Source organism: Bufo gargarizans, chromosome 1, assembly GCF_014858855.1.
Source record: "Bufo gargarizans isolate SCDJY-AF-19 chromosome 1, ASM1485885v1, whole genome shotgun sequence".
Taxonomy (NCBI): domain Eukaryota; kingdom Metazoa; phylum Chordata; class Amphibia; order Anura; family Bufonidae; genus Bufo; species Bufo gargarizans.
In genome coordinates, this window is record NC_058080.1 from 288,385,063 (window position 1) to 288,413,050 (window position 27,988).

Genomic DNA, 27,988 nt, shown 5'->3' on the forward strand with positions numbered 1-27,988 from the left:
AAAGGAATTGCATTAATGCAGCTTAAAATTTGAATATTGTGAAAAGGTTCAATATTCTAGGCTCAAAGTGTCACACTCTAGTCAGCTAATTAATCCATATCCCCTGACCAAAGGGGACCTCAAAAGTGTGACTTTGGGGTTTCATAAACTGTAAGCCATAATCATCCAAATGATAACAAATAAAGGCTTGGAATATCTCGCTTTGCATGTAATGAGTCTTTCTCATATGTGAGTGTCACCTTTTAAGTTGCATTACTGAAATAAATAAACTTTGCACCACAATATTCAAATTTTTCGAGTTTCATCTGTACTACATTTTTTTTTTGTTAGTTTTTTTTTTACAATGGAACCCTATGGGGATGTATGCCAATGAATGACATCCACCAGAGGCATCCATTTAACATATACTTTTTTGTATATGTTGAAAGACAAAAACGCGATGTGAACCCAGCCTTATTTTTTTTTTAAAGTGCCATTAATTCCATGGCACTGTACATCTAAGAGTGGGTGTACATACGTTCAATAGGAAAAAGGGAAAGACACAGTAGGTAAAAGCTGGCGATCTAGTTGTGTGCTTAAAGCAAGTAGTAGGCTTTCCTGAATAGGTGGGTTTTTCAGGTTGCTTTTGAAGGTTTGAATGTTGGGGGAGAGTCTGATGTGCTGGGGTAGTGAGTTCCAGAGTATAGGGAATGGACATGAGAAATCTGTAGACGATTGTGCGAGGAACAGAGAAGAGGAGAACAAAGGAGGTACTGTGGGGATCGAAGATTATGTGTGGGGATGTATCTGGAAGGCAGGTCAGAGATGAAAGGAGGGGACAGATTGAGAACAGCTTTATAAGTAGTCATTAGTATTATGAACTGAATTCGCTGGGCAATGGGGAGCCAGTCAATGGATTGGCAGAGGGGAAAGGCAGAGGAGCAATGAGGGGAGAGGTGGATTGGTCGGGCAGCAGAGTTGAGGATAGAATGTAGGGAATGCGAGAGTGCTAGATGGGAGGTCACAGGGGAGGATGTTACAGTAGTCAAGGCGGGAGATGATAAGGACATGCACTAGAATTTTAGTTGACCCAGGGTTGAGAAAGGATTGAGATATACGAGAGATACTCTTGAGTTGAAAGCAGCAAGTGGTGGCAAGGGTTTGGATGTGTGGCTTGAAGGACAGAGCAGAATCAAACACATTTACAGCATCTAAAACAGCACAATATGAACATACGTAGTAGGTTTTGTGAACCATATAGTACAAACCTTTTTATGCAGAGCAATGTAGTCCAGTCTCACTCCCATCTCCCCAGTAAAGATATTGGTACCATTATGGCAATGACTCAGTAGACTCCAACAGATAGGTGACCTTGGAGGTGAGTGACATGAATCTCCTGGGCCACCAAATTTTAACTGTGGACTTGCTTGTTTCAGTCCTTCGGAGCAGGCATCGTAGTAGTTCTGAAAACCTGCATAATTTAATAAATTTTCATTACAGCAGAGTGTAGCTGGATACTTTCTGCTCTGACTTAATTTTGTGGGCCCCAGGTCCTGAAGGGGATGCGCACAATTTGATATAAATGTGTGCAAAGAGCTTCAAATTTCTACCCATACAGAATAAAGCATTAATGCAATTCAGAATAAGGGTCCATTCACATGTCAGTATTTTTTTATATCCCGAATTGCGGTCCGTTTTTTGCAGATTCGTTGTTCCTGAAAATGTTTCCGTAGGTCATCCTTTTTTTGTGGATCCGCATCTATATGCTAATAAAGTTGTTAGGATATCATTTAAAAAGTGAAAAAAAGTGAATAAAAGTCAAGTCATGTGACAGCTCAGGCACCATTTTGTTATGTTCATTGTCTCGTTAAGAGCTCTGTGTGAAAATTTTGCTTGATATAGGCATTTTTTATTGCATTCTCTACAACGATATCATACCAAAGTATATAAATGGAGTTCTTTTCCATTTGCTCCTATTTCGGTTATTTGGACAGCAAGCAGCAATGCTGGATGAAGAACCGGAGAGGAGGAGACGGTGGATTCATCCCATTGTCGCTCAGCGTCATCAGAAGGATCAATTCAACACTATATATAATGAGGAGTCCTTTGATAATCTGTTGTCGTCTCTACAGCCCGACCTGAACTTTGTGTACACGAGCTTGCAGCGCAGCATCTCTGCCGAGCAAAGGCTCATAGTCACGTTAAGGTAAGAAAAATGTATAATGTATATTTTGGTAAGTTGATTAAAAAAAATCTATATTAAATACATTTTAGTTTGTTTTCACAGATTCCTTGCAACTGGAAATTTGTTTCCATCACTGCACTTTGAGTTTTTGCTTGGGATCTCAACAATCTCTGGGATCGTCTGTCATACGTGTAAAGTCATATGGCAGTGACTCAGAGAAGCGGTGATGCCCACCTCCAAGGCGGAAAATTGGCTTCGTATCACCGGGGGATTGTACCAATCAGTTAGGAATTGGATTGTATCCATGGAAACAATCCAAAGCTTTGTGTTACAGGGTGGAGGAAGTTCGTATCGCATTTTGGAGCAGGAGCTCGATACTGTTAGCAATTCTACATTTCCTAACTGCATTGGGGCACTGGACGGAAAACATATCTGTGTAAAGAAGCCGCCTCACTCAGGGTCCCAGTACTTCAACTACAAACAATATTTTTCTGTAGTGCTGATTGCCTTGGCTGACAGTAATTACAGGTTTGTAATTGTGGATATCGGGGCCTACGGGAGCACTTGTGACTGCAGCATATTTAGTGTTTCCAGAATGGGTGAACGGCTTCGCGAAAACCAGCTTGCCCTGCCAGACCCAGGAAGACTACCCGGATCTGCATGTCCGCCGGCTCCATTTGTGATCGTGGCAGATGAAGAATCCGCATTGTCCCCCCACCTGATGCGGCCCTTCCCTAGACGCGATCTGGCTGACCGGAAGCGCATCTTCAACTATCGATTGACTCGCACCCGTGAGTATGTGGAGTGCGCTTTTGAAATACTGTCCACTAAGTGCAGAGTATTTATGTCATCCATACAGATGAATCAGGACAATGCCACCCTGGTGATACAGGCTTGTGTACTGCTACACAATTTCTGTTCTGATGCAGATATTAGTCAAAATATGACTTCTTCTGTCATTTTAGATCAGAGCTGGACTGGACGACCTGGATCGGCTGGACTAGCTGTTCAGGAAGTCTATGCCGACTAGTTCTGCAGTCCAGAGGGGGCATTACCGTGGAAGATGGAAGCCATCCGTGGAAGTCGTTGATTTCAACTTGATTCTGGTATTTAAATTATAAAAAATTTGAATTTTCTTAGTTTAGTCAGTTCCCCTGTTGTTAGTTTAAATTAGGGACTCGCAATAGAATGAGGATCCTTGACGTGGGCTTGCGGGCTGAGGTATTTTATAATATTGATAGTGATTAAGATTTTTTTTTTATTACTTTATTAGAATTTGGTTTTAATACCTTCTAATACCTCATTACAAATGACATCTTAAAAAATAGTAATAATTCAAATTTTTTAAGACGCAATTGTACCCGCACTATGTTGATACATTTTTCTTACATCTATAGAGAAAAGAGGAGCGCTGTGTTTAAAAAAAATTTTTTTTTTTTTAAAGTTGCAGAAAAAATTTGCTAAGTGTAAACATTTGTAATGGCCTAATAAAAGATAATCAATAAAGATATTTTTTGTGAAGACTCATTATTGACTCTATAAATATAGTCCATATTGCTTCCCTTGCTGGCTGTCATCTTTTCTCATACTTTATACACTGCTCATTTCTCTGGTAACATACCACCTTGAAATCCATCAGCAGTCGTAGTGCTTGCACACAATCAGAAAAACCATTAGCCTCTATGGTGGCCAAGAAAATGGGTGTGTACATAGGCTACTGCTCTTTCCTATATTGTGTAAGTACAGCCATATATGATGGATTGCAGGGTGGTCTCTTACCATGAAAACTAGCTGTATATAATGTTCTAGAAATTTTTTATTAATTCAAAAATAAACTCAGATACATTATATAATAAAATATTATAACATTTATTATATAATAAACAAAATCAGAATATTAATAAACTTTAAGATTGAAAAGTTCCCTTGTAAAAGGTCCTGCACTAGTAGAGGGTTGACGACTATCCTCAGAAGTAGATTGGTAATTGCCCATGTACTGCCCTCTCTCCTGAGAATATGTTTCAGAAGACTGGTAATAATGAGGAGGAGGATTAGGGCAAACACTAATGTGCCTAAAGGGTATCCAATTCAACATGGCATCACACGCTTGTTCCAGATAGTGAACTACATCACTAGGTTCTCGGGGACCTGCAAATAGGTCCATTATCATGACCATACCTCCTATACACCTTGATCGACGTTCATCTGGCACACATTTCAAACAAGGTGCCAACGTTTTAATAAAGTTTCCTCATTACTCTCACCACGATTCTGGTTTAGATAGTCAAGAACACATGATTCAACGATGGTTCTAGTATCTAAACCAGAATCGTGGGGAGGAGGACCCTTCATCTGCCTGATGAACGGCGAGATGTATTTACTGGCAGCTCTTCATGCTCTACAAGCTGTTCTTGCGATGACTCAGAAGCAGGTGCTTCTGGATTTTCTCCGGCAGGTTGAATAGAAATTCCAGCAGCTTGAATGTTGGATTCTTCTGCCTCTTCGCTCAGGTTGTCAACAGTCCTATTAATATAAAAATAAAATATTTCTTTATATAATATTAATTATTTTTATATCATTATATAATATACATCAATTGTAAATTCCTATAGGTTGATCATGCATAGTATAGTATAGGATTAGGAAACAATGTAGGCCTCTTTCACATAAATATTATGGATTGTGTTAGAATTCTTTCTGGGTGCGTTCACTTAAAATCTCACAATATAAATGTATCATTTTGTTATTAAGATATTAAGGATTACATGACTACAGTTTAGATAAGAAAAATGCTGTGAGTGGGGCCTGGTGTAATAGTGACAGCACCGGGCCCCGCTGCAATGTAAACAGCAGTTGCCGGCCTCCAGCCCCTGCTCCCTGCTGATACATTGCAGGCCGCGCTGTACAGCATAGCGGTTGGCGATGTATCAGTGAGTGCACTATTCGCTTTATAAGATGCACTGCATTTCCCCCCACTTTTGGGTAAATTAAAGTCTGTCTAATAAGGCAAAAAATTCTTACACTACTCTACAATTAATATAACAATTATTATATTTTTAACATTACCCACGGTCTGGTTTCCATACTAGGTTTTAAAAATTCTAATTGTGCTGTATATACCGGGAGTGCAGAAGTATTAGGCAAGTTGTATTTTTGAGGATTAATTTTATTATTGAACAACAACCATGTTCTCAATGAACCCCAAAAACTCATTAATATCAAAGCTGAATATTTTTGGAAGTAGTTTTTAGTTTGTTTTTAGTTTTAGCTATTTTAGGGGGATATCTGTGTGTGCAGGTGACTATTACTGTGCATAATTATTAGGCAACTTAACAAAAAACAAATATATACCCATTTCAATTATTTATTTTTACCAGTGAAACCAATATAACATCTCAACATTCACAAATATACATTTCTGACATTCAAAAACAAAACAAAAACAAATCAGTGACCAATATAGCCACCTTTCTTTGCAAGGACACTCAAAAGCCTGCCATCCATGGATTCTGTCAGTGTTTTGATCTGTTCACCATCAACATTGCATGCAGCAGCAACCACAGCCTCCCAGACACTGTTCAGAGAGGTGTACTGTTTTCCCTCGTTGTAAATCTCACATTTGATGATGGACCACAGGTTCTCAATGGGGTTCAGATCAGGTGAACAAGGAGGCCATGTCATTAGATTTTCTTCTTTTATACCCTTTCTTGCCAGCCACGCTGTGGAGTACTTGGACGCGTGTGATGGAGCATTGTCCTGCATGAAAATCATGTTTTTCTTGAAGGATGCAGACTTCTTCCTGTACCACTGCTTGAAGAAGGTGTCTTCCAGAAACTGGCAGTAGGACTGGGAGTTGAGCTTGACTCCATCCTCAACCCGAAAAGGCCCCACAAGCTCATCTTTGATGATACCAGCCCAAACCAGTACTCCACCTCCACCTTGCTGGCGTCTGAGTCGGACTGGAGCTCTCTGCCCTTTACCAATCCAGCCACGGGCCCATCCATCTGGCCCATCAAGACTCACTCATTTCATCAGTCCAAAAACCTTAGAAAAATCAGTCTTGAGATATTTCTTGGCCCAGTCTTGACGTTTCAGCTTGTGTGTCTTGTTCAGTGGTGGTCGTCTTTCAGCCTTTCTTACCTTGGCCATGTCTCTGAGAATTGCACACCTTGTGCTTTTGGGCCCTCCAGTGATGTTGCAGCTCTGAAATATGGCCAAACTGGTGGCAAGTGGCATCTTGGCAGCTGCACGCTTGACTTTTCTCAGTTCATGGGCAGTTATTTTGCGCCTTGGTTTTTCCACACGCCTCTTGCGACCCTGTTGACTATTTTGAATGAAACGCTTGATTGTTCGATGATCACGCTTCAGAAGCTTTGCAATTTTAAGAGTGCTGCATCCCTCTGCAAGATATCTCACTATTTTTGACTTTTCTGAGCCTGTCAAGTCCTTCTTTTGACCTATTTTGCCAAAGGAAAGGAAGTTGCCTAATAATTATGCACACCTGATATAGGCTGTTGATGTCATTAGACCACACCCCTTCTCATTACAGAGATGCACATCACCTAATATGCTTAATTGGTAGTAGGCTTTCGAGCCTATACAGCTTGGAGTAAGACAACATGCATAAAGAGGATGATGTGGTCAAAATACTCATTTGCCTAATAATTCTGCACTCCCTGTAGATAAGGCAAAGCAAACATATATGCACACATATGCAGCTGTATATAGATGCATTGCTATGCAAATGTTTGCGAAGTAAATTTTTTAGCTTGCAAGGGGTTAAAACTTTTGCAAAGCAAACATATAAGCACACATATGCAGCTGTATATAGATGCATTGCTATGCTAATGTTTGCTAAGTATTTATTTTTAGCTACAAGGGGTTAAAATGTTTGCAAAGCAAAAATATATGCACACATAAGCAGCTGTATATACATGGAATATGGCAGGTATGGGCAACCCGCTGCGCTCCAACTGCTGCAAAACTCCAACTCCATAGAGCAAGTCATGGTGGGAGTAGTAGTTTTTAAGCTATTGGAGAGCAACAGATTGGCCAGTCCTGAATACATGGTGTTCACATAAAAGGTGGCCATACATAAACTGAAAATATAATGTCTTTACTTACTGATGCTTTGCTTCTTTTTTTCATCTGCAATCTCCCATTCATCAGAACCAGAAATTTCTTTCCCGATCTCCTCCCACAACCTGTCCTTCATTATCCGGTCATGGTAGGAGTCCTTACTACTATCCCATAAATTTGGACGATCGTGGATGAGGACTATAAATTTCTCCACGTCCAACATTTTTGACATCTTGAAATCTGGCCAACTTCTCTGTTGATGTCTATATCCAGCTCTGCCAGGGCCAAGCACTTTGGTCTCTGTGGGCAGGACTTAATTTCCAGGAACAGAATCCGCAATTGCAGATGATATACGGATTGTCATCCGCATGTTTTCCGCATTTTGCAGATCCATTGATTTTGCATTGTACCACGGACCGCAATTTGAGGATAATAATAAGATAAAAATTGCCTAATAGTCTGATTTTTTTTTTAGATTTTGTTATCACATGAGTTTTAAATATATTACTTTTAGAATTAGTGACTTTTAAAAATACCTTTATTTGTGATAGTGCGGGTATAGGTATGTATATACCAACAAAGTGTACTACATTTCAAAAGGGGAGTAGTGACCCCTACATAGGACATTTACTAGTGACACAATACTGTCTATAGACTTTACGGTTCGAGAAACACACCAAAAAAGGACAGGGTCTGAAAAAGGGCAGGGCAGACACAATGCTTACCCTATCAGCCCTAATAACTGCTCAGCCGAGGGTGACCCCCTGATGGTGGGGGTTCCCTGTCCCCGAACCTAAGACTATAAAATCCCTAGATCGACCCTAACCAGGGAAGAATATTAGATATACAATAACGGTAAAAGAGGATATACCGAAAGTGGAAGGTGGTCCAAATAAGTGGGGTCGCCACCTGCCCTCTCAGACAACCAAATACAAATATTACAAATACAAAAAGAGTGGAAGGGGGTCCAGATTCTAGGAAAATCACCATTCCTCTCAAATAAACAATACGCACGTTTTTAATATGCACATCTTAATACACAAACCTCAACGCGTTTCACCTGTAAAAAATCAGGCTCATCAGGAAGTAGGTAAACATTTGGACGAAGTCCAACCATGATATAGATGTGATCAATGATACAAGGGCGATAGTGTAAATGGAGCGATACTTAGCTAGAGATGTTCAATAAAGGAGGCGTAGGTTAAAGCGTTACCAGAAGGCAAGATATTAACATCCCATCAGGAGATACATGATGTTGATGCTGGCCAAAAGCACCCCCAGTAGCCTGCTCAGAGCCCAGGTGCAGGCTACTGGGGGTGCTTTTGGCCAGCATGAACATCATGTTCAGGCAAACCAAAGAGAGAGAGGGGAGAGAGAGCCTCATATACAACTGTGTGTTTCTCAACGATATATATGTGCTGTCTACGGGGTACTCTTTCTCATTATGGAGACCCTGTAGTATACCAAGTTCGTGTGCACAGTACTGTATTTTTTCCCAATTGACATTGTTTGCAAATTTTGCATCTTGTATGGCAAAGAAATTAGAATCACTGCTAGAACAGTTTCTTTAAAGAGGCTCGCAATACAGAAGAGAACTCTTTCCTGTACTGTGCCAGTGCCCGACACTGAATTGCACAGTGCAGCACGAGACTTTAGGAGAAGTGAGGGCCAGCGTGATGATGCCCTGTCAATCAAAGTGTAGAGTGTGCTGCAGTTGCAGAGAAAGCTGAACCTCTAGGAGTAATGGCAACCCCCCATTGCTCCTAGTGGTTCATTTGCATATATTACAATTTTTATTTTTCTCAGCAATGTGGGCACATATGAATAGGTGCAGTTTCATAGGTACAAATCTGTTGAAAGGTGTTGCTACAGATAGACATAAAAGACTGCAGTATTTTTGACTGCAGTACTTTTATAGATGAGGTAGTGGTTATTTCTGCCCAAAATGAAGAAGTGTAACAACGGTAATGTTCCAATATGTGAATTGGTCTATTAGTCTAGTGAAAAGAGGGTTTGAGTATGGACAAAATACCTTTTACTGTGATGGAGACATTGTCAAAATCATGATTATCTGGTTCATTCCAAGTTTCAAAATTCCAGGCTGAGACATGTTCTAAACCATACTTTTCTGTAAAAGAAAAGAACAAAAATATTGAGAAAGATAGAAGCCTTCAAATAACCAAATAAAACACTCTTAAAAATGCCCTTAAAGAGGTACTCCCAAATCATCAGAATGTGTCTTCAGTTTCCTCCGACCTGGGCGCAGTTGCAGCGAGCCCTGGAGGAGCCGGTGCAGAGGATGGGAGTGGTAGTGGCCCTGATGAAGTGTTGTGTCACTGTTTTGTCACTCAACGGTTTTGGCCGTGACTCCTTGGGAGCCGCATACTGTTGCCCGCGGTTTGGGTTGTTGTTTCAGCCGCAGCTTGAGGCGTCATGTTGTTAGCCTCAAGTGCGGTTGCCGCGGACAACAGCTATGTGTGCGGTTCCCTTGGAGTTGTGTGCGTCTTTGTAAGCACTTGTAGTTTGTCTGTGTGCACTCTGTGTTGTGTGTGGTGTGCACTGACATCCGTTCCTTCACTGTGGCTGTCCGTGGCAATGTTTGGTTGATTGTGTACATGTGGTGGCAGTGTCCCGGCCTTTGGGCTGACTCCCAGGACACGGTTGCCACCCATGTCATTGCCTGCGGCAACAGCCACAGTGGGTTTGCTTAGTTGGACACTTTCCCTTTAAGTTGGTGTTTTCCCTTCTGTGGTGTTGGAAGGGTTAACTCCCTTCCCAGTGTGTGTGTGTGGTCATACTGTCACGGCTGAGGATGGGGGAAAATCCTCAGCCGTGCGATGCCGGATGATGTTAGTGGTTGCTTCAGTCATGCTTTGCTGGAGCAGCCTCCTGTGTTTTCCATCTGCCTGTGAGAGCCACCCCTGTGGTCATAAAACAAATGATATTGTCTTTATGTTTATGCCATGTTGTGTGTGATGTTGTATGTGATGTTCTGTTGGGACTTTCCTTTGTATTATTGCAGCTTACGGTTCTGGATTCCTGTGTCCTCAGGGATCCAGTCAGCAAGGCTGTGGCAGGTTGGTGGAACTACTAAGTTCGCCTGCCATACTCGTAAGTCTGTTCGTGTTCCCTTTTTCCCAGCAGCTTGGCCATTGAGACTCCTGCTCCTCCGTGCCTAGGAGGAGTAGGTCGTCTTACCCTGACTCCTAGCTAGGGACCGGACGGAGGGTAAGTCAGGGCTCCTAGGTTCCTGCGCATGGGTCCTCCTACCTTTAAGGTCGGCCCATGCAGGTAGGAGTTAGGGTCAGGGACGCTGTAGGAGGTGACCTGCTCCCTAATCCTGTTGTCCTGGCCAAGCAGCCATAACATCATCCGGCATCGCACGGCTGAGGATTTTCCCCCATCCTCAGCCGTGACATGTGTACTGCCTCAGAAGATCGGTGTAGTGGAAATGTAGTTTTGAAGAATGAGGCCAGAATCAAATGTAACAAAGTCTTTTTTTACTTTTTTTACTAAAGGGTACTTTCACACTAGCATATTCTTTTCCAACATAGAGTTCCATCCTAGGGGCTCAATACGGGAAAATAACTGATCAGTTGTAACCTAATGCATTCTGAATGGAGAGAAATCCGTTCAGTATGCATCAGGATGTCTTCAGTTCAGTCTTTTTGCTATTTTAGGTCAGAGAAAATACCATCTCCATCCAAAAAGACTGAACACTTGCCGGAATGCCGGATCCGCCATTAATTTACATTGAAGTGTATTAGTGCCGGATCTGGCATGAAGTGTTCCGGCAAAACAGAACCGGCAAAATGCAAACATTTTTTATACCGGATCTGTTTTTCCGGATGACACTGGGGAGACGGATCTGGCATTTCAATGCATTTGTCAGACGGATGTGGATCCGTCTGACAAATGCCATCAGTTTGCATACGTTTTTCCGGTGACGGAACTGCCTGCCGGAATCCTCTGCCACAAATGTGAAAGTACCCTAAGTGCAACATAGAACTTCTACTAAATTCAGTAGCTGAAGATTTCAAGTGCATATCTTATCTGGCACCAGTAAGGATTATGGAGGCAGGTTGGATGGAGGCAATTTAGCACTTAAGTTGTACTGGCCTAGTAACATTCTTGGCTGTAATCCCTCACCTTGCAGGAGTCTCTGGAGAAGCTGACTAAAGCAGTTCACTCTGCTGTCTAGCATCTCAAGACTTTACTTGAGGCTTGGAGTAAACAGACTGGAGAATCCTATTTAGGAGCAGGAGCTCTGCAGCAAGCTTTCTCTCTCCTCAGTCTCTGGACAGGAACTTCCTCTCTTGGCAGGAAACAGGACCAGCCCACTCCTACGGTGGTAAGCCCTGTTCCTGGTTAACTCTTGCCATCCATAAACCTTCTGGTAATAACAACCATGGAACACAATACAAATGTTGAACGTCCAAATGTTTTTTTGCGGATCCAGTGACTTAGGCCTCATGCACACGGCCATTGGGCGGCCGCGGCTGTATTGCGGCCTGCAAACGGCGGGTTAGCAATCCACGGCCACCGGCCATGTGCACCACACATCACGGATGCGGACCCATTCACTTGAATGGGTTTGCAGTTCCGGAGATGCGGAATGGAGTCACGGAACAGAACACTGGAAGCACTACAAAGTGCTTCTATGGTGTTTCTTTCCATTGTTCCGCACCGCAAATAAATATGCCATATTTTTTCGCGGTGCAGACAGACCATGGACCCATTCAAGTTGAAAGGGTCCGGCCCGCTGCACGGATGTTGCCCGTGCATTGGGGACCGCAATTGTGGTCCCCAATGCACGGAATGGCCGCACAACGGCTGTGTCCATGAGGCCTTAAATGAGTTTGTCGTTCACATTTTGTGGACCAGAATAAGACATGTTTTATCATTTGCAGAATGGACATATAGATGCAGTCAGCAAAATGTTGAACCTAAAGCCACACTAGTTACATTAAAGTGTCAAAAAGTAAGCATGTTACTCCACAGTATGACAGGCTACTAAAGTTGTTTTGGATTCTACACTATGTTGTGCAGAGGATGGAATCTATAACCGGTTACTATAGCACTAAGTATATTAAACATACTATATGGCAGTTTAACTTTACAGGACTAGGCTCATAGACTGCTGCATGTGTTCTACTCCTTAGTAAAGTTCCTTCTGCATCCTTAGGTCAAATCTGTATTCATTGACACATATAAGAGATTGGATCAACCAAATTTCCATTATAACTCTGTATCAGCAGAAGCAGCAGCATTAAAGGGGTTTTCTAGGAGCACAATATTGATGACCTATTCTCAGGGCAGGTCATTAATATCAGATCAGTTGGAGCCTGACCCCAGTACCCCCAACAATCATCTGTTTGAAGAGGTCATGGCAATCAGGTGAGTACTGCGGCCTCCTCAAAGAATATGAAGCATAGCCCATAGATTCCAGTGGCTATGCTTGGTATTGTAGCCCAGACCCACCCATTTACTCATGTTATGAAATTCGTTCATGCTTCGTTTGGTGGTAAAAGCAGAATTGCACGGACCATAATGCAATTCTATAACGGAATGCCTTTAGAGGCATTCCATTATTCATTCCGTCATAATAGAAGTCTATGGGCTGCAAAACGGATCTGTCCCGTTTCCGTTATGCAGCCCATAGACTTCAATTATGATGGAATGAATAATGTAATGCCTCTAAAGGCATTACGCTATGCATTTCGTCATAGAATTGCGTTATGGTGCGTGGTAACGGAATCCATAACGCAAATCTGATTTTACCACCAAACAAAGTGTGAGCGAATTTCAAATCCTAACGTAGCATTTTACGCAGATGTGCACAGAGCCTTAAAATAAACGTCTACGTAGCTACTGTAAGCAGATATAGAGACAACCCTGACCCACTGTGACAATGCTATATACACATCTCCGATCGCTGCCTATTATTTACAGTGTTACATTAGGTCACTCTGCGTTAAGCAGAAGACAGAGCAAGCCACTGTTTGTACAACAAAGGCTGTTTTCAATAAATCTGCTAACATTACTGCTTGTACAATGGTTTGGTTTTGACCAAAAGAAAGAGACAATACGCCTAGTGAGTAGGTGTCATTGACGTTTAGCCTTAGGCATAGACAAGCAATGCACCAAGGTAGATAGTGACTACAAACGGTCTGCTGCTGCCAGGGCTCAAAGCGTTGAAAATATTTTTACTGATAATTTCATAAGGCTTACAAAATACCAGAAGAAATCATTGTGGTGTTCTCTTTTCTTTCCATATTGTACTACCAAAATGTCTCGACTACATTTCATATTTCGACTTACCAAACATAATATATATAAAAACTTTTTTTTTTTCTTCTATAGCTACTGTGCCTGTATCTACTCAACTCAAACCAACAATGACCTACAGTTTCTCTTTTCTTTAACCAAAGAAGTTTAAATCTATTTGTAGGATGTAACATTTTGGTTTAAATCTACATAATATGTTAGTACGTTTGCAAAGACATTGTTTTACACCATTTGTATTGATCTGGTGTTATTTACCACTTTTAATATTCTGCTAGTCACCCTTGGGAATAGTCAGCAGTTTAGCTCCACTATGCTGACAGTGATGTCCTAACTGCTGTGCTGTATTTGTATTTCTGAACTCCCATAAAGTACTTTCAATGGTTTGCTGTTTAGGATAGGTGGGCTATAATTTATCTAAGCTTCTTATTTCTAATAAGTGTTTAGTAGTGTTGATCGAGCATACTCGGCCGAACACAAGTTCGGCTCGAGCATCGCGATGCTCGGCACATTACGCTGTTTGGCCGAATATCAAGCCAGTGTATTAAAATCTAATTTAGCCTCTAGTTATGAAAAGTTTCTGGTGGGATTCGAACTCACAACCTTCTACATTACAACCAAGAATGTTAACTACTAAACTACAGGGTGGGCCATTTATATGGATACACCTTAATAAAATGGGAATGGTTGGTGATATTAACTTCCTGTTTGTGGCACATTAGTATATGTGAGGGTGGAAACTTTTCAAGATGGGTAGTGACCATGGCGGCCATTTTGAAGTCGGCCATTTTGAATCCAACTTTTGTTTTTTCAATAGGAAGAGGGTCATGTGACCACTTATAAAATGTGTTCAATGTGCTGCCCATTGTGTTGGATTGTCAATGCAATCCTCTTCTCCCACTCTTCACACACTGATAGCAACACTGCAGGAGAAATGCTAGCACAGGCTTTCAGTATCCGTAATTTCAGGTGCTGCACATCATTGTTTTTCTCATAAAATTCCCAATAAGTTTGATGTGTCACATGACCCTCTTCCTATTGAAAAAACAAAAGTTGGATTCAAAATGGCCGACTTCAAAATGGCCGCCAATGTCACCGCCCATCTTGAAAAGTTTCCCCCCTCACATATACTAATGTGCCACAAACAGGAAGTTAATATCACCAACCATTCCCATTTTATTAAGGTGTGTCCATATAAATGTCCCACCTTGTATAGAGCTGCCTGGCCAGTTACAAAAAGAAAAAAAAAGAGACTTCTAGTAGGACTAGTGAGACTAGTAGTAAGTATTCCTATTAAGCAGAAGTCTCAATTTTTTTTTAATTTTTTTTTGTAACTGGTCATGCAGTTCTATAATGTAGTGGTTAAGGTTCTTGGCTGTAATGTAGAAGGTTGTGAGTTAAATCCCGCCAGAAACATTTCAAAAATAGAGGCTAAATAAAATAGTATATTTTTTATATTTATTTTAGTAATTGTAAAAAATGTGTAATTACAAAAAATATATATATCATACTTCTGATATATATGAATGCATAATATATGGGAAAATACTACTGATGTTTTAACCATAATATATTTACATATATTATAATATATGATATATTCTAAATATAAAATAATATATGTAAATATATTATGGCTAAAAACATATACAGTACAGACCAAAAGTTTGGACACACCTTCTCATTCAAAGAGTTTTCTTTATTTTCATGACTATGAAAATTGTAGATTCACACTGAAGGCATCAAAACTATGAATTAACACTTGTGGAATTATATACATAACAAAAAAGTGTGAAACAACTGAAAATATGTCATATTCTAGGTTCTTTAAAGTAGCCACCTTTTGCTTTGATTACTGCTTTGCACACTCTTGGCATTCTCTTGATGAGCTTCAAGAGGTAGTTACCTGAAATGGTCTTCCAACAGTCTTGATGGAGTTCCCAGAGATGCTTAGCACTTGTTGGCCCTTTTGCCTTCACTCTGCAGTCCAGCTCACCCAAAACCATCTCGATTGGGTTCAGGTCCGGTGACTGTGGGGGCCAGGTCATCTGGCGCAGCACCCCATCACTCGCCTTCATAGTCAAATAGCCCTTACACAGCCTGGAGGTGTGTTTGGGGTCATTGATCTGTTGAAAAATAAATGATGGTCCAACTAAATGCAAACCAGATGGAATAGCATACCGCTGCAAGATGCTGTGGTAGCCATGCTGGTTCAGTATGCCTTCAATTTTGAATAAATCCCCAACAGTGTCACCCGCAAAGCACCCCCACACCATCACACCTCCTCCTCCATGCTTCACGGTGGGAACCAGGCATGTAGAGTCCATCCGTTCACCTTTTCTGCGTCGCACAAAGACACGGTAGTAGGAACCAAAGATCTCAAAGCACAGATTTCCACTGGTCTAATGTCCATTCTTTGTGTTCTTTAGCCCAAACAAGTCTCTTCTGCTTGTTGCCTGTCCTTAGCAGTGGTTTCCTAGCAGATATTCTACCATGAAGGCCTGATTCACACAGTCTCCTCTTAACAGTTGTTCTAGAGATGTGTCTGCTGCTAGAACTCTGTGTGGCATTGACCTGGTCTCTAATCTGAGCTGCTGTTAACCTGCGATTTCTGAGGCTGGTGACTCGGATGAACTTATCCTCCGCAGCAGAGGTGACTCTTGGTCTTCCTTTCCTGGGGTGGTCCGCATGTGAGCCAGTTTCTTTGTAGCGCTTGATGGTTTTTGTGACTGCACTTGGGGACACTTTCAAAGTTTTCCCAATTTTTCGGACTGACTGACCTTCATTTCTTAAAGTAATGATGGCCACTCGTTTTTCTTTACTTAGTTTCACCACCAGACATCTGAGAAGCTCTGACAGACGTTCTTCAGTACCTCCCCCTTGAGGTTCCTTTTGTTTTGCTTTCGTTTTCTCATCTCGTTAGCCTCTCTCAGCTGTCATGTAGTTGCACTGATTTCATCCCTTTAAATCCCTTCCCATACTGCATCACTTTGCGGTTTTTACAACTTCCTGGAGTGTGTGCATGCTGGATGCTACTACTGAGTCTTCTACAGATACGTTTTGTTCATTCATTTGTGTTTTCCTGTTTGCTGGATCCCAGGTGACCCTGACTCCCTCCGTATCAAGTGTAGGGAGCCGGTGGTCGTGTCCCCTCACTATTATATGGTGTTCAGGTGTTATACAGTCGAGGAACGAGGATATGCGATCATCTATCATTGAGATTTTTGCATAGGCTGAGCAGTTAGGGAGAGAGCCAGGTCTGTTGCAGGGCTCTCCCTTTGGTTCCTTAGTTTTGGATTGAGTCAGTCGGATCTTCATTTTGTGTCTTCTAGTTTTCTGTACACCTTCCGTGACACATAGAATTTGTATTATGGCAAGAAAAAAGCAGCTAACAGTCTATTCAGTAGGACTATCAGCTGTGTATCCACCTGACTTCTCCACAACGCAACTGATGGTCCCAACCCCATTTATAAGGCAAGAAATCCCACTTATTAAACCTGACAGGGTACACCAGTGAAGTGAAAACCATTTCAGGTGACTACCTCTTGAAGCTCATCATGAGAATGCCAAGAATGTGCAAAGCAGTAATCAATGCAAAAGGTGGCTACTTTGAAGAACCTAGAATATGACATATTTTCAGTTGTTTCACACTTTTTTGTTATGTATATAATTCCACATGTGTTAATTCATAGTTTTGATGCCTTCAGTGTGTATCTACAATTTTCATAGTCATGAAAATAAAGAAAACTCTTTGAATGAGAAGGTATGTCCAAACTTTTTGTCTGTACTGTATATATCATTAAATTTAGCCTCTATTTCTGAAAAGTTTCTAAATGGATTCAAACTCACAACCTTCTACATTACAGCCAAGAATATTAACCACTACACTATAGAGCTGCATAGCCAGTTACTTAAATTTTTTTTTTTTTTAAATGAGACTACGAGTACGTATTCCTATACAGCAAAAGTCTCTTGGCTCTTTTTTTTTTTTTTTTTTTGTAACTGGCCATGCAGCTCTATAGTGTGGTGGATAAGATTCTTGGCTGTAATGTAGAAGGTTGTGAGTTCAAATCCCACCAGAAACTTTTCAGAAATATAGGCTAAATTAGATTTACAGTGCCTTGCAAAAGTATTCACCCACTTGCTTTGTTACATTACAGCTTTAAGTTCAATGTTTTGTTAATCTGAATTTTATGTGATGCATCAGAACAGTCTAAGTTGGTGAAGTGAAATGAGAAAAATATATAAATAAAACTATTATTTAGAAATAGAAAACAGAAAATTGGCATGTGCGTATATATTCACCCCCTTTGTTAGGAAGCCCATAAAAAGCTCTGGTGCAACCAATTACCTTCAGAAGTCACATAATTAGTGAAATTATGTCCACTGGTGTACAAGTGTCATATGATCTGTCATTACATATACACACCTTTTTTGAAAGGCCCCAGAGGATGCAACACCTAAAGCAAGAGGCATCACTAACCAAACACTGCCATGAAGACCAAGGAACTCTCCAAACAAGTAAGGGACAAAGTTGTTAAGAAGTACAAGTCAGGGTTAGGTTATAAGATACAAAGAAAATTTCTGTGTGATATCAGGAAGAGGTGAAGCAGCAGTCCCAGAATTTGGAGTAAGTCCCTTCTCCAGAAAATCAGCCAAAGTACATATGTATGGGTCCGCGCTAGGTTTCCACAGGCAGGCTTTCACTCACAGGAAGATTCTATGGAGATTCCACAATCTTACAGGCACATCTCCAATAACAATCCCGATACCGACCAGCAAAGTTTCTTTCCTCCTCTCCTTCAGAAGAAACAGAACATAGTGCAATACCCAGGGTGTTTAATATTCAGTAAGATTTATTGTACTTACAAACATCAATAGGTAAAAGCGTGTGTAGATGCCCGACCCGGGTTTCGCCTTTGCTTCATCTGGGACATTACAAACTAAATAGCCAAAGCTGTGTTCTTATACCTCCCAACTCTTATGTCAGATCCTGTTTCCTGAATTCCGATTCACATATAATCGTAAACATTCGATAAACATTTGATTATTTAAATCGTATACATTCGATAAACATTCGATTATTTAAAATCGCATGATAAAATCGTATACATTCGATAAACATTCGATTATTTAAAATCGCATGATAAAATCGACCCTTTTAAAACATACAATAAAATCGTATGAAGATTATTTTTATTTTTTTATATATGAAAATTTTCATGAAAAATTTTCACACATAAAATCGCCAACACATTGCTACATTGTTGAAAAGGTACATGACTTCAACGAGCACATTAAAGCAAAGTGTCAGTGTGCGCGCTCTGAGTTGGACATGAGCCACACATATAATCTAGGTGTCATACTTCATTATATTTTCTGCACATTTCATACAATAAAAGGAATAATGATAACCCCAATGCCTACTTATATAAAAAAAAAACACCTATGTCATGGAAACTGTTAATGTGCTAAGGACTACCTAATAAATACCCCACGCTAAAACCTCTATTAACCCACCCTGTACCTGAACCACCTATTTTCCTACATATACTAAATAAGGAGCAGCTGATGGACACTAGAAGATATCTAACCTGGTGATACCGTTCAATACATGCTAACTGCCTTCATGTCCCATTCTATATTTAGGCCTTTAGGTTGCAGGGTATTCAGTTCGTATATCCATTTTGCCTCGATTTTATTGATCTGTTGTACCGCATCCCCACCTCTCCAATTTTTCTGCACATGTTCAACTCCAACAAATCTTAAACCGGCAGGATTCTTCTGGTGGACTCTTTTAATGTGTGCAGATACACTGTGTGACTCAAGACCCTGTTTTATATTGCCTATATGTTCACCAATCCAATTTTTTTATATTTTCTTAAGGTTCTACCAACTGTGGGGATTCGCTCTGGTAGGCAGGGTAAGCGGACGCAGTACAGAGGCAAAAAACAAGGTTGTAAATCAAAGTTCAGTATTTATTCACACATAGCAAGAAAACAAGCCAAAAGTAAGTGTTCAGTTTTGGTGCCTGTTCACACCACACAAAGTTTACAGTGAAAAAAGACTTCACCTGGTCAGCAGATGATTTTCACCCACCTGAAAATGCTGGCTGGGTTTTTATATTCCAGCCAAAACCCGGCCTGGAACCGTGGGGAACAGCCACTCACCCTGCTCTTTGGCTGCTCCCAATAAGAACCGGCCCGGATTGGCTTTACAGCCATTCTAACAGTTGAAGTGTCAGATTGCACTACAGACCTGACACTTCAGGAAAAAAAGGTTCTTACCTCACCGAGGCCAGGAACCTCGGTGACACGTATCTTCCGTCAATGACCGCTCCTTGTTCCTTCTTACATACCTCCCCCCTTTGTTCAACCCTTAAAATTTTGCAAAGATAAGAACCACATGGTGACCTGAGCATTCCTCTCTTTGACCTGGCTCATCCATTTCAAAGGGGAGTGGTCGGTCATCAGACGGAACCTTCTCCCCAAAAGGTAGTAGCGGAGAGACTCGAGTGCCCACTTGATGGCCAGGCACTCTCTCTCCACTATACTGTACCTAGTCTCGGCTGGGATGAGCTTCCGGCTGAGGAAGACAACAGGATGCTCCTCCCCGTCAATATCTTGAGATAGTACAGCACCGAGACCTACCTCGGAGGCATCGTTCTGCACTATAAACTCCCTTTTGAAGTCGGGCGTCACCAAAACCAGGAACCCACACAGGGCCGACTTCAAAGTGGAGAAAGCCTTTTCCGCCAGCTCATTCCAGTGGACCGTCACTGACTTGCATCCCTTCAAAAGGCCTGTCAATGGTGCGGCGACTGTAGCAAAATTAAGGACAAACCTCATATAGTACCCCACCATACCCAGGAACGACTTTACTTGCCGAGTAGTGACAGGTCGGGGCCAATACTTAATTGCCTCAATTTTGTTCACCTGAGGTTTGTTCACTCCGCGCCCAATGACATACCCCAGGTACTTGGTCTCTTCTAACCCTGTCGAGCACTTTTTTTGGGTTAGCGGTTAAGCCAGCCTTCCTAAGGGAGTCCACTACAGCCTGTACTTTAGGTAAGTGATTTTCCCAGTCGGTGCTATGGACAACGATATTATCCAGGTATGCTGAAGCGTATCGACGATGTGGACGGAGTGCAATAGCCATTAACCTTTGAAACGTGGCGGGAGCGCCATGTAGACCAAAGGGTAATACCTTGTACTGATACAGCCCCTCTGGCGCGACGAAAGCCGATTTTCTTTGGCAGCCTCCGTCAAGGGTACCTGCCAGTACCCTTTGGTGAGGTCCAACACAGAAAAATACCGGGCTTGGCCCAACTTTTCAATTAGCTCATCCACTCGGGGCATGGGAAACGCGTCAAACTTGGACACCTCATTAAGTTTGTGGAAGTCATTACATGTCCCGTCTGGCTTGGGTATTAATACTATCGGACTGGCCCACTCACTTTTTGACTCCTCGATGACACCCAGCTGGAGCATTAGCTGCACTTCCTCCGTGATGGCTTGTCACCTAGCCTCGGGTACACGGTGCGGTTTTAACCGGACTTTCGTCTGATGCTCACTGACAATGACATGCCGGATTACGGACGTGGTCTGAGAACACATTCGTATTCCGACTAATGAACTCCCTGGCTTTCTGAGCCTGTTTAGAGGAGAGGCTGTCAGCAATTTTCACTGTGACAGACGCTTCCCCTGCTTCAGAAGGGCCAAAACCGCTTCCCCTAGGAACCCTGGTCGTGGGCTGTCTTCCGTACAGGTTTCCCTTTCCTTCCACGGCTTGAGCAGATTCACATGGTACACCTGCTCTGGCTTTCGCCTCCCTGGCTGGTGTACTTTGTAATCTACTGGTCCAATTTTTTCTAGTACCTCGTAGGGCCCCTGCCACCTAGCTAGGAACTTACTATCTACAGTCGGTACCAGAACCAACACCCGATCACCCGGGTTAAAGTTTCAGACCCGAGCCTGCCGATTATAGACCCTACTCTGGGTTCGCTGCGCTGCCTCCATATGCTCCCTAACCAGAGGTAACACTTTTTCCATCGTCCCTGCATCTGGGTGACATACTCAACTACACTTTTGTGTGGTGTGGTTTGTTGTTCCCACGCCTCTTTGGCGAAGTCCAATAAACCACGAGGGTGTCTGCCGTATAGTAGTTCGAAGGGCGAGAACCCGGTAGAGGCCTGGGGCACTTCTCGCACTGCAAACATGAGATAGGGCAGCAGAAGGTCCCAGTCCCTCCCATCCTTAGACACCACTCTTTTCAGCATATTTTTTAACGTCTGGTTAAACCTCTCTACCAGGCCATCCGTTTGTGGATGATACACGGATGTCCGTAACTGTTTTATTTGGAGCAACTTACAGAGTTCCCTCATGACCTTGGACATAAATGGCGTCCTTTGGTCAGTTAGAACCTCCTTAGGCAGACCCACTCTAGAAAACATTTCCATTAACTCCTTAGCTATGAGTTTGGCTGACGTATGACGCAGTGGCACCGCCTCCAGGTACCGCGTGGCGTAGTCGAGGATGACCAGGATGTGCTGGTGCCCTATAGCTGACTTCGGTACTAGGCCTATGAGATCCATAGCGATCCGCTCGAAGGGAACCTCAATAATCGGGAGAGGGACCAGAGGACTATGGAAATGTGGCTGGGGGCTGGTTATCTGGCAGGTTGGGCAAGACTTGCAAAACTCTTCTACCTCTCTGAACATACCGGGCCAGTAAATCGCTGTAAAATCCGGTCCTGCGTTTTCTGCTGGCCCAGGTGTCCCCCAAGAACATGTTGGTGGGATAATTCCAACACGAGCTTGCAATATGCCTGGGGCACCACCAGCTGTTCAATATGTTCACCCCGTAGTTTATTTACCCGGTACAGCATCTCCTGTTGAACCAAAAAACTGGGGAACATAGATTCGGCCCCCGGTTGTTGCGGATCCTGGTGTCGTGCTGTACTGAAATTATCCCCAGAGACATTGAGGTCTGCCAGCTCAGGACCCGGCGGCAAATCCTCTACGTCTCCCACCATCACACTTAACGGGGTTGTCGCCCCCTCTTCCACTGAAGTGGCGGTCACCCCTACTGCTGGTCCTTCTGACTCAGGCTCCCAAGGTTCTGGCCTCCCCCCTGAGTCAGGCCACTCTGCTAGGGGTACATCTGTCTCCCAGGTAACTTTCGTATCCGGCCAGAGTGGTAGCTTTGTGGCGACGGCCACCTCATGCATCCACCTGCCGGCCACTATTGACAGGGAGACCAGGGCAGTGGGATACTCCTTTAAGTCCCCATGTATGCAGACACTGCCGACTCTTCGGCCAGTATACTCAGCCGGCCGCACTAGGGCAGCTCTTACAAGGGACACCAGGCTCCCTGAATCCAGCAGAGCCACCGCCAGAGTGCCCCCCACATCCACCTGGCACAGGTGGCTATTGTCCATAGTCTCTGAAGTTCCTGTGGCACACAACATTCTGGCATATAATGAGTGGCGGAAGCCATAGATGGTGTCCATGGGTTCCCCCCGATGGGGACAGTCGGCCCTTATCTGTCCAGGCTCCTGACAACACCAGCAGACCACCGGGTTTGAGTCAGCAGGGGGTACATCCCGGGCGGGTCTAGCTGGCATCGGCCGCCGGGTCTGGGGTGGAGTTTTCCAGGGTTTGACTGGCCCCCTACCAAAAGGACCCCCCTGTAGATTTCTGGTGGCCTCATAGCGCTCCACCAGGTCGACCATCTCCAGGGCATTATTCGGAGACACCTGGGCGATCCAGTGCTGGAGAGGGTACGGCAAAGCCCTCCAAAACACATCCGCCAACAGCAGATCCAACATAGCAGTGGAGTCAAGATGTCAGGCTGCAGCCATTTTTGCAAACGGTGCAGCAGATCATAATATTGTGGTCTGGCAGGTTCAGCCGGGTTAAATTCCCACTGATGCACCCTCTGGGCCCGGACCAACACATTCACCCCGAGTCTTGCCAGGATCTCACCTTTTACTGTCGGGTAGTCGGCCGCCTGATCATCGGGGAGATCAAACAATACTTGCTGTAGACCAGACGCCAGGAACGGAGCAACGACCTCAGCCCACTGGTCTCAGGGTAACTTTTCCCTCACGGCCACTTTATCAAAGTGCGCCAGATAGGTCTCTACGCCATCCGAGGGGGTCATCTTCTGAATCGCAGCGCGGACAGCTTTCCGGGCATCGTGGACATTCTGGGACGCTTCTGACGCCTGCAACGCCATCACATGTTGCAATAGCAGCTGGTTCGTTTCTTGTTGCTGCTTGTTAGCCTCCCGCTGCTGAAAGTTAGCCTCCACGAGGGCCTTCACGACCGCCTCCATTTTGTCAGGGGATACGGGTCGTAACCTTGCCGGCTTAATGTAGGACATGCACTTGTGCCCGGATAAAACAAAAACTTTTCAGCCTTCAGGCCTGCCTCACTGCGTTTGCCCGCATCCTCCACCAAATGTGGGGATTCGCTATGGTAGGCAGGGAAAGCGGACGCAGTACAGAGGCAAAAAACATGGTTGTAAATCAAAGTTCAGTGTTTATTCACACATAGCAAGAAAACAAGCCAAAAGTAAGTGTTCAGTTTTGGTGACTGTTCACACCACACAAAATTCACATTGCAAAAAGACTTCACCTGGTCAGCAGATAATTTTCACCCACAGTCCGCAGCAGGCTTTAGTGGCCTGTTTCCCCCAGGTAATGGCTCTCACAAATAGATGCCTCAGTGTCTGAAACCACAGACTCCTCAGCTCCTCTGTCATGGAGGATAATCCACACCACCTGAACATGCTGGCTGGCTTATTATATTCCAGCCAAAACCCGGCCTGGAACCGTGGGGAACAGCCACCCACCCTGCTCTTTGGCTGCTCCCAATAAGAACCGGCCCGGATTGGCTTTACAGCCATTCTAACAGTTGAAGTGTCAGATTGCACTACAGACCTGACACTTCAGGAAAAAATCAGGTTCTTACCTCACCGAGGCCAGGAACCTCGGTGACACGTATCTTCCGTCAATGACGGCTCCTTGTTCCTTCTTACACAACATATTGTAGCCCGCAGGGGCACTCTAAAACATAGATTACCCCTGCGGACTCACAAGATAATTGTCCTCTCATGCGCAATTCATTTTGGTTGGAGCAGGAAGATATAGTATTCTGAGTACTACGCTTTTTATCCATCATAGATCTATTTTTGCAACCCAAACAGAAACCACACCACACAAAGTAATTTTTGGTGGAATTTTTTTTCTTTGCTTTTAGACATCCTCTTACATCCTTTTAGACATCCTTAGGAGGAATTAAATGATTGGGAGAAATTTGTCAATAGCTGTGGTTTAAATGCAATGAGGTTTATCATTGAAAAAAGAAAGACCAAACTCACAGCATTATGCAATAAAATCGATAGCATTAAAACCAAGCTATTGCCCTTTAAAGATATGGAAGAATACAAAAAACTTTCATATAAATGTCAGAAGGAGATTTTAAAAGTTGAACAAGATGTAAAAAAGAAAAAACTGAAAAAATATGTTAAAGTGAATGAAGATTACAATAACAATAAGGTTTACAAATGGCGGGACAAAAAAGTAGAAGGGGGAGAACACAAACAGGAGGATATATCAGATACCTCTGCCAATATTGGAAAAACTAGCAAACAGGTGTATGACAATAGGAGAACACAACGGGATATACCAGATCATATAACAGCGGAGCCAATGCCACCCCATTATGACACAGGGAGAGGCAGGTTCAGACACCAATACTATGGATCTAGACCACCGTATGCACCTAAATATGGATACAACTACCATTAATATTATCCGCGACATAATGCATATGCCTAACAATTCAATCATGGTTCTGGAAACTATAGGGGACCACAGGAATATGGAGGAGGGGGTAGAGGAGGGAGGAGATATGGGAGAGGGCAATATAGAGAGACCAGACAGGGACCATTTAAGATGAATAATAAACAAAAGACTCCACTATTGAAAGGTGAGGAAAGAAATGAGCAGACTGGCAATATTGCGAGACCCGCACAACTTAGGGAAAAGGGGGAGAGCAGACCGGAAGATATTTGTTTGGAAAATGTTCCCCATCAATCAATCAAGGGTCTATTAATAGACAACACACAAAGGGAGGAAAACTGGAAAAATACTCTGGGGAAGAAAAAAAGACCTATAGAGGAAAAAGAGGAGGAAAGAGAAAATGCAAGTCCACAGGCCAAGAAAGGGAGAGAGAGCAAATAGGAATATTCAATCTGAGCTCCTATGAGCTAAAAGAAGAAGAGAAAAAAGTTCTCAATAAAGGTCTCAAATTTGCCCCCACATATAAGGGTAATACATTTGAAGTGTATTTAGATATACACAGATACATAAGGAAACTTAATATCTTCAAATATATGATGTCAAAATCAGTAACAGAAGCTGTGGTGATGAAACAACAACCACATACCTCCCTAAAAAATAAATCAAAGTTCAACCCGAATAATAAGGACAATGAATGCATTGAGGCCTTCAAGAAAGGAGTAATAAAACGAGTAGAGGGGATTAAAAACAATAGAAATATAAAAAACAACCTCAGTCGGAAAGAGAAAGGAGCTTTAAGGGATTTAGAGAATAATACTAACATAATAATAAAACCCGCGGATAAGGGGGGAGGGATAGTGGTTCTCATCAAGGAGAGTTATGAAAAAAAAAAGGCACGAATTCTAGGTGACAAGGTTACTTACAAATTGTTAAAAAAGGACCCAATTAACGAATATAAAAAAGAACTAAAAATAATACTTGATAGAGGTCTAAAAAAAGGAGTCTTGAATAAAAAAGAATTTGATTATCTCCACAATATTCATCCAATCACACCCTTTATTTATCATTTGCCGAAAGTCCACAAGGATCCAGTCAATCCACCAGGGAGACCTATCGTCTCTGGGATCGGATCTATCACCAGCAGGATCTCAGAATATGTGGACATATTTCTTCAGAAGTATGTGCCCACTACACCATCCTACCTCAAAGACACAGGTCATGTTCTGCAGATCTTGAATGAGGTTGATAAGGTGACAGAGGATGTTCATCTGATGACAGCAGATGTTTCATCACTCTACACCATAATTCCCAACGATAAGGGTTTGGAGGCAGTACGATATTTCATGGATCAAGATCAATGCATGACAATCGAGCAAAAATAATTTATTTTAAACTGCATCGAATATTGTTTAACCCATAATTACTTCTGGTACAGTGACTCATTTTACTTACAGACGTCTGGAGTGGCGATGGGTGCGAAATTCGCACCCAGTTTCGCCAATCTTTTTATGTCCTACTGGGAAAAAAAATGTATTACCCCAATCATACAGAAAATAGGAGCAGGAGGTATGTTGATTCTTTGGAGAAGATACATCGATGATTGCCTGTGTATCTGGAAGGGTGATGAGTCTTCTCTAAGGGCGTTCATTCAGTATATCAACAACAATCAATAAAACATCAAATTTACGGAGGAGAGTTGTAAAGTTAGGGTTAATTTCCTTGATTTGGAAATATCTATCATCAATCAACAACTTACAACTAAAAACTTCTTCAAGCCTACAGATAGGAATGGCTATATCGATGCCACTAGTTGTCACTATAGCCCATGGCTACAGGGGGTCCCCAAGAGTCAGCTCCAACGCATAAAAAGAAATTGCACCCACCAGGCAGACTATGAGACACAGAGTGAGATCATTGTAAATAGGTTCAAAGAAAAGGGTTATAATGAGGAGGTACTACAAGATCAAAAAAGGGTAATTGGTGAAAACCAAGGTGGAATAAAAACAGCTAGAGAGAAAAACACTGATAGATTCAAGTGGGCATTTAAAACTGTGTATTCAGCTTCTTGTCCTGAGATCAAGCAGGCAATCAGGAAGAACTGGAGAATATTGAAGAATGACGAGGTCATTGGTCCTCTGATCCCAAACAAACCACCTTTTATTTTTAAGAGGGCACCCACTGTACGGAACAAAATAGTAAGAGGATGTCTAAAAGCAAAGACCAAAAAGTCCACCAAAAATAACTTTGTGTTGTGTGGTTTTTGTTTGGGTTGCAAAAATAGATATATGATGGATAAAAAGTGTAGTACTCAGAATACTATATCTTCCTGCTCCAATCAAAATGAATTGCGCATGAGAGGACAATTATCTTGCGAGTCCGCAGGGGTAATCTATGTTTTAGAGTGCCCCTGCGGGCTACAATATGTTGGTACAACCTTAAGAAAATTAAAAACTAGGATAGGTGAACATATAGGCAATATAAAACGGGGTCTTGAGTCACACAGTGTATCTGCACACGTTAAAAGAGTCCACCAGAAGAATCCTGCCGGTTTAAGATTTGTTGGAGTTGAACATGTGCAGAAAAATTGGAGAGGTGGGGATGCGGTACAACAGATCAATAAAATCGAGGCAAAATTGATATACAAACTGAATA

The 27,988-nt window shown here is 42.6% G+C and overlaps 1 protein-coding gene across 2 annotated transcripts in view; it reads right to left on the minus strand.

Annotated features, from left to right (window-relative positions):
• IDUA (alpha-L-iduronidase) overlaps nt 1-27,988 on the minus strand; it is a 231,756-nt gene that overhangs the window by 75,290 nt on the left and 128,478 nt on the right. For both annotated transcript variants that reach the window (XM_044304491.1, XM_044304487.1), the window contains exons 5-6: nt 9,276-9,371; nt 1,248-1,450 (exon numbers count right to left, since the gene is read on the minus strand). In XM_044304491.1, the coding sequence (XP_044160426.1) occupies nt 1,248-1,450; nt 9,276-9,371 (299 nt within the window). The remainder of the gene's footprint in view (nt 1-1,247; nt 1,451-9,275; nt 9,372-27,988) is intronic.